General features: G+C 33.5%; 1 protein-coding gene across 5 annotated transcripts; it reads left to right on the top strand.

Moving 5' to 3' along the window:
* The first annotated feature begins 1,701 nt into the window (after positions 1-1,701).
* Positions 1,702-7,386, top strand: LOC137806653 (transcription factor VOZ1). 5 transcript variants are annotated; one of them, XM_068606872.2, is made up of 5 exons: positions 1,702-2,001; positions 2,625-2,860; positions 3,057-3,206; positions 5,810-6,311; positions 6,433-7,386. In XM_068606872.2, exons 2-5 carry the CDS (start codon positions 2,633-2,635, stop codon positions 6,984-6,986), a joined length of 1,434 nt encoding a protein of 477 aa, XP_068462973.1. In that variant the 5' UTR covers positions 1,702-2,001; positions 2,625-2,632; the 3' UTR covers positions 6,987-7,386. The 5 variants fall into 5 exon arrangements, with proteins under 5 accessions (XP_068462973.1, XP_068462970.1, XP_068462969.1 ...); XM_068606869.2 differs by having other exon boundaries at positions 1,708-2,001; positions 2,617-2,860; XM_068606868.2 differs by having other exon boundaries at positions 1,723-2,193; positions 2,617-2,860.
* The last annotated feature ends 425 nt before the right edge of the window (positions 7,387-7,811 follow it).

Genomic DNA, 7,811 nt, shown 5'->3' with positions numbered 1-7,811 from the left:
TTAATTATTTTTTTTAGTGATTTTCTTGCTTTAGTTGAAAGTTACTTTAGAGTACAAAATTATAGGTAAGAGAAACTATAAATGTTTTGATAGTACTTTAGGATAGATAATATCCATGGTTGCAATATCTTGATTTCTATTTAAGGTTTTTGTTTGAAAATATATAAGTGTTTGAAGTTGAGTATAATTTCTTATAGTTATTCAAGGATTGAATTGAGATGAATAGAGTATGTAATTGAGTAAAATTTATCCAAATTGATCATTTGCTCTTGGCTGCATTTTCGCTCAAGTAAAAATGAATCAATCTTATTTCTTCTCAAACGAGAGATTTTTCACTCAAACGAAAATAAAGTTAGAACTCAACCCTTGCTCTTGGCTAGATTTTTGTTGAAGTGATTTTTTTTTTCAAGCGAATTTTTTTCGCTCAAACTATTTTGTTTTGTTTTGTTAATTGATTGAACATGAATGTTAAATATAAATATAAATAGAATATTAATTTGTATATTTAATTAATTTGTGATTTCGTTTAAGTGAATTATATTGTATGAAAAAGGTGGTTGAAAATATATATATATATATATATATATATTTAGGTATGTATAATCTTTATTTTAAGATACTTAATGATTTGCCAATAAATCCTCTGCTGGCTTATATTATATGATTTATGTCTTATGGTATTACACTAATTAATTTAATAATTATTAATTAAATTTTATTTTTATAATTTTTATTTAATTTTCAATTTAAACTATTATTAAATTAATTACATTAATTATTTTATATATTTTTATTATTTATAATTTTTATGTAACACTAGTGGAAACACAACATGTGTAGAGCTCTTTTTTATAATAAATATAAGTATTCACATTTTTTTAAATATTATAATATATATAAGAAAACATAATGCATGTATAGAAGATGGAAGAATTGAAATAAAACTAGAAAAGAAATTTAGATTTAGTAAAAGAATAATTTTTACATATATTAATCAAAACATAAAATGAGGAAGAGGTACGAGAATGATGATGTGTAAAAGAGAAAAGAAAAGAGTGATAATGAACTTATATGAGGTTATTAAAAGACTTTGTAAATAATAATTTCAAGGAAAAGAAGAAGTTATTAAATTGATAAGAAAAATTAATTATTTAATTGATAACGGTTAAAATTAGAATTTTTTTATTAAACTGATATATTAAATTAATTGTTATTTTTTGAAAGATAAAAATGAGAAAAAATTATGTAAAAAAGACGATTATAAGAATAATCTGATTATATATTATATATTGTTATTGTTATAGATTATGGAATGAAAACATTAATTATTTTGTAATATATATTTTTTTAATTTGAATCACATAAAATATTAAAAAACGAAGATACTAAACATTAAAAATAATACAATTATTAAATAAATATTTAATATTTTTTAATTATATTTTATATAAAAATTACTTTTATCTCTATAAAAATAAAAATAAAAATAAATGATAATAACTAAAAGTAACTTAAAGAAAATAAAAAATAAAAAATAAAGAATATTAATAAAAATTAACTAAAAACTTATAACTTGTCAGTTAAAAACTCTTAAAAATAAATTATTTGAATATATTTTGTTAAACATTTTATAAAAAGCATACTTTATAAATTAACAATAGAAATTATTAGTTACTTTATTCGTCTTAACCAAGTAAGAGCAGTGTTACAATTATTTATTCCAGAAACGCATTTTGATATTCTTCACTGTTTGTAACCTTTGGCTTGTTGATTGCCTCGGGAGTGAGCAAAGGAGGGAGAGAAAGTCACCAACTCAAAAGCATTTTTCTTTTTAACTTATTTTCTCTCTCTCATTTCCATTCCCTTATATCAGTTTCCTCAACTTCTCAATTTTTTTGACGAGACAGTGTGAGGTTTTGGGTGTTTTCAGCTAAACAAAAAGAAGACTAGTATCTGTTTTTCTTTTTATTTTGTTGGAAAGCTACTATCACAGAATCTCAGGTAGACATGGTTCTTCTCTGCAAAAAATCACCTTTCAATCGATCCACATCACTTCTTTGCTGTTCCTCTTGCTGTCCCATTTTTCATGCAATTCACGTTTTGGGTTTTCGATCTTTTACTGAATATTGACTTGGGTCGGTTCTGCCTCGGTGCTTGCTCGAACTGCTTTTTTTCGTTTTCAGCGAAACTGGGGTGTGTTTGCATGCTTAATTTGTTTTTGTTTTTTGAGGTTTTGGGTTTATTTCTTTCTGTGATGGATTGTAATAATTTGATTGTTTGGATCTATGTTTAGGTTTGTTTATTTTTCATCAGTAGATGGCTTGTGTGCCTGCATGTTTTTTTTTTTGGGGGTGTTAATTAGTCGAAAATGGGGACAATTTTTTAATGCAATTTGAATTTGACCTAATCCTCCGGTGGGGTTGTTAGATTCTTTTTGTTAGAATATGTGGTCTTTAGGTTGTGAGGCTGGAATATGCTTCTGATCATGATAAAGTTGCCTCCAAGTTGTGTTCATTTTTTGGGGGTTTTCTCTCCATGTTTTTGGTAGGTTTCATTTTGTGATGGACTGTTACTCAGTTTTTGATATTGGTGACTGTAACTCAGTTTTGTTGGCAGAACTTCAGGTTTTGCAATGAAGAAGGTTCCCAAGAACAGCTGCAAGTCTGCATCGCACAGGCTCTTTAAGGACAAGGCAAAGAACCGTGTGGATGACCTGCAAGTGATGTTCCTGGATCTGCAGTATGCTAGGAAGGAGAGCCGCACTGTTGATGCTGCAGTGCTTGAGGAGCAAGTTCATCAAATGCTTCGTGAGTGGAAGGCTGAGCTCAATGAGCCCTCGCCTGCATCTTCGTTGCAGCAAGTAAGATCATTTTCATGGTGGTAACATCGTTGCTGAAACTAGTTAACTTTGTGTTAGATTTAAAATTGAGATATCTATCATGGTTGCTTGTTTCTAACCTGTACTTTTCCAATTGAGATGAACATGTGCGAACTTGAATGGCAGTTTTTGTGGTAAAGTTGTGATTGTGAACTCTTGTGTTTATGGGTTAATATAGGGTGGCAGTCTTGGGTCATTCTCCACCGATATCTGTCGGCTATTGCAGCTTTGTGACGAGGAAGATGATGCCTCTAGTCCGTTAGCTGCTCCTAAGTCTGAACCTAATGATCAGACACTACAAGCTGGGGGCAAGGTCATGTTCCAGGAGGTGAGTGATTTTTCCTTTTGGAGGATTTTTTGGCGATAATAATTTTGCAGGTCTGTGTGGTAGTGACATTAGTTGTTTATGTATTGATTGGAATTTTATATTTTTATTACTCTAACTTCATATATAAATTGCAGATGCTTCAGAAATGGTTGACACTGTTTAATAGAATTTGTAAATATTATCCATGTGACTTTTGTCTATAGAATTTTTCCCAGTGAACAGGAAGTGGGTTGTTTTAGGCCTGGCTTTCAGAGTTTACCAGACAAAGTCTATCTTTCTATGCTATATTTGGATTGAATGATTATATCTGTTTATTTTCCTTTTTTAACTTTGTAACTTGTTTCTCCTTTCTTGATAATTGAATCACATCTATTATTTATATAGAAGTCATGTAATTGATGTACTCAAACAGAAATGCAGAATGCAAAACATGACAATATATCTTGCTTTTTGGGATTGTGGGGATAGGTTAAAGAAGATAAGGGAATTATATTAAGGAGATGAGGAGTAAAGTAGACATTAGTGAATGAGCCGGAATATACCGGTTCTACTATCTTGTCATATAATACAGTACTTCATGGTATGTAGTGTGCACACAACTTTTTCTTGGCTACCCTCATTGGAATTGTATGAGTTGCAAATTAATTCATCGATTTGCTTCTAATCTTCAGTCGATTGATATGAATTATATGGAGTATCTTGTTGTAGGAATTGCATGTTAATTGATGTAATAATGGCAGAATTGCTTGAATCTTAATTCTTCCCCCATTTTAGTCATACAAATAATGGTTAGTGGGCCAAACAGCATCTGTGTGGTAATAAACCAGGGTGATGGTTGGATGTGGACAAAATCTTGTCAGTGGAGAGTTCTGGGGGCTTAGATCTCAGATGTGTCTTCACCTGCTGTCCAGATGGACCAACTTAACCCAGCAGATCAACTATCGGGGCTTGGGGATACGTGGGGATATTACAGTGACAGAGACCCTCTGGTTGTAGGATTTCATCTGTCACCAGTGGCAAGGATGATGGGTCTGGGAGGAAGTAGGTGAAGCAAACCTTGGATTTTTGGAACTGAGATGGACCATGGTAGAAAAGAGACGAAAACAAAAGAGATGGCTGAAAAAAAGTAGGGCACTTTCTTGCTAGGTTGTCTTTCAGAGGTTAGTGAGATGAGCATGGAGAATTCTAATAATTAATGTGTAGACAATAAGAAAATAATTTATCTCAGTACTTAATTTATTGTTATACTATATAAAAAATTATATTTTTATATTTTTAATGACTAATCATCAATATTATAATTGATGATTTGTTTTGATTTACAATTCAGAAAATAGATCTAATGTTTGAAATGATCATCCCTCAGAATTTGTACTTAAGGTTTAACCCAACCCCTCAAAACTGGTTTGTTAGGTGAAGATTGTCCTAGGTTTATAATATTTAAATCATATCTCTAGTGATGTAGGACTAAAACATCATCCATGACACTGCAATTAGGGCAAACCCCAAAGAGGCACAACTAATGCATGCTCGGAGTGGCCACAATTAAGGTGGTTTTTCCAACAATCATGGATCCTTAATGCCCCTTGCACTTGATAATCCCAACTTCGCATATATTGCTGGTGGAAATTGAGTTGTTAATTTTCATTTACTTTGTATCTAGAATGCACATAATTGAGAGTGATAAAGATTGACTCAACCCTTGGTGCAGTATTTTAATTCAAATATGTTCTTTGTTTTACCTGTGAACCAACATTGGGCCTTGGAACTGTATTTGTTTTAGTTTATATAGACTTGGAAATAAATAAGGCTTTGTCTGAAGTGGTTATTGCTTGATCAAGTTCTATGGGTTGCTTAAAATTTTTAATGTTGACTTTGATAAGCTGCATTGAACTGCCATTGATCACCAATCTTGATTTAAGAGGAACTTTCTCCGTAAGAAAGCATAATCAGAGCTTTCTTTGCAATTTTCTGATAACAAGACTTGCCACAACAGTCAATGGTACTTATAGCGTTGGGTGGTTTGATGTTTGGACTGGGTTGAGGGTGTATGTGTTTGGGTACTATGGTGTGTTTGGGGTTTGACTTGAACCTGGACCAAGGTCAACACCCACCCAAATAGCTAGATGGGTGTTGGTGGTTGTTGTGGTGCATTATATGTATCCAAGCATTATGAATGCAGTATATATTGGACGAGTCCTTGTTTTTCTGGTTGAACTGTCTAATTAGTCAGTTTTTTGGAAATAAGTTTGTGTATAATAATATACTTTTCTTGCTAATATATATTTCTTTTTGCCCATCTTTGTCCCAAGAAGTTGGAGTGTTTCATAGATTACCTGTGTGACCGAGTCATGTGAAAGTATACTGTTTGGGATTTCAGTTGACATTACCTACCCTATTTGAGTGGTTATTTTCAGTTGTAATATGCTTTGGGCTAGTTTTTCTTAATGTATTTTTAAATCTTTCCTAAAAATGGAAAAGAAAAGGCTCTGATGGTTATTCTGCTTTTACACGTTTTCTGTCCAGTATTTCAAGAGCAGTCTATTTTCAATATTAGATTCGTTTGTGGTTGTAATAAGTTTCCTGGTTTAACTGTAAATCAGGGCCAACAGCAACATGATTTCCCATTGATTGATGAGTGCAAAAACTCCACCTCAAGTGTTCAAAATGTGGCAGCTAACAACCCAGATGGACATGCTTTAGAATATCATCAGTTTGATTTGCATCAGGACTATGATCATGGCTTTTACACTGGTTTTAATGGTACAGGTTATTGTGAGGAGGATGCTATTCCTCATATATCTAGCTACTTACCAAGTATCTGCCCTCCTCCTTCTGCTTTCTTAGGCCCAAAATGTTCACTTTGGGACTGTCCAAGGCCTGCGCAAGGGTTGGACTGGTGTCAAGACTACTGCAGTAGCTTTCATGCTGCCTTAGCTTTGAATGAAGGGCCACCAGGTATGTCCCCAGTTCTACGACCAGGGGGAATTGGTTTAAAGGATAGTTTACTTTTTGCTGCCCTTAGTGCAAGGGCACAAGGAAAAGATGTTGGCATCCCAGAATGTGAGGGAGCAGCAACTGCAAAGTCTCCATGGAATGCGCCTGGTACTTTTGATCTTTTAGTCTCTTTTCTTTGGTTGATGGGTTTGGTTATTTTTTAGAGATGTATCTGGTACGGGTTTACAAGATTGTTCTTTCTTGAATCAATTCATATATTTGATTGCAGAGCTCTTTGATCTGACTGTTCTTGAGGGTGAGACTATTAGGGAGTGGCTCTTCTTTGATAAGCCTCGTAGAGCATTTGAGAGTGGAAACAGAAAGCAAAGGTCATTGCCAGATTATAGTGGACGTGGTTGGCATGAATCCAGAAAGCAAGTCATGAATGAGTTTGGAGGGCTGAAGAGATCCTATTATATGGATCCACAACCACTGAACCATTTTGAGTGGCATCTTTATGAATACGAGATTAGCAAGTGTGATGCATGTGCCTTGTACCGGTTGGAACTGAAGCTTGTTGATGGTAAGAAGAACTCCAAGACAAAGTTGGCTAATGATTCAGTTGCTGATCTGCAGAAGCAGATGGGAAGGCTTTCTGCTGAGTTTCCACATGACAACAAAAGGGCTGCCAAAGGCAGAGCCAAAGTTAATGCAAAAGTTGGCATAGGTGGTGTCTATTCTGCTTCACACAGAGTGACTACACTGAATGGAGCGTACGAGTATGGGTTGGCTGCACCATATGACTATCTTGTTGAGAACATGGGCGACTACTATGGGACATGATCTATTTGGAATCATCTGCAAGATGTTGCACTCGACTTGGTTATACCTTATTTTGTGCTTGATTTTATTTTGCCTGCCCCAATGTTTGGGTATTTTATCATTTCTCCAAGTTACCAGAAATCAAGGTCATTTTTTGCCTTGAGATATTTTGTGAATAGCTCATTCTCACTGGAATGCAGCATGAGAAGCTGCTGGATGCGAATTCTAACTACAAAATTTGCTGTATAGTATATATGATGAGCAATTTGATGAATGCTAGAATCTCATTAGCATCACCCGAATTGACCTATCGTTTAGGCTCAAAATTTGTGATTCAGCTTACTCTATTTTGCAAATCATGCTGGACAAACCTTCGAAGGTTACATTATACTGGCTCAATAATAAAGTTGTTTTAGTTCCATTGTGTAATTTTTCTATAAGCGAAGAAAAAAGGAACTTTGAATAATATTATTGGATGGTAATATTTGAGGATTGAGACTATGTGATCCTTAGTGAAATTATGCAGTCGCAGACTAACAGATCGTAACAAGTTTCTTGTTCCTTGTTACAAGTACATGGGTAATGCTAGAAGGCTTTGGCTTTATATTTACCAAAAGTCTTAATTGTGGTTGTGAATTTGCTAGTTAACTTATTAGACTATTAAACTCGTTACAAGGATTTTCCATTCAGCCTACAATACAGCCCCTGCCATCTGTTTTTGTGGCCAAGCTTTATTTTAGTTTTATTAGATTGGTCTGTTTCCTTATTATTTCTTTTGTACTAAACTTGCGTACATTTATTTTTTGCACATTATTTCAGTATTTCATCGTCTGAATTTGTCTCTCA

This window comes from Phaseolus vulgaris, chromosome 3 (genome assembly GCF_051622355.1).
Source record: "Phaseolus vulgaris cultivar YP4 chromosome 3, ASM5162235v1, whole genome shotgun sequence".
NCBI classification, from domain to species: domain Eukaryota; kingdom Viridiplantae; phylum Streptophyta; class Magnoliopsida; order Fabales; family Fabaceae; genus Phaseolus; species Phaseolus vulgaris.
The sequence above is the reverse complement of the archived record's forward strand: the minus strand, read 5'-3'. Positions and strand labels throughout refer to the sequence as shown.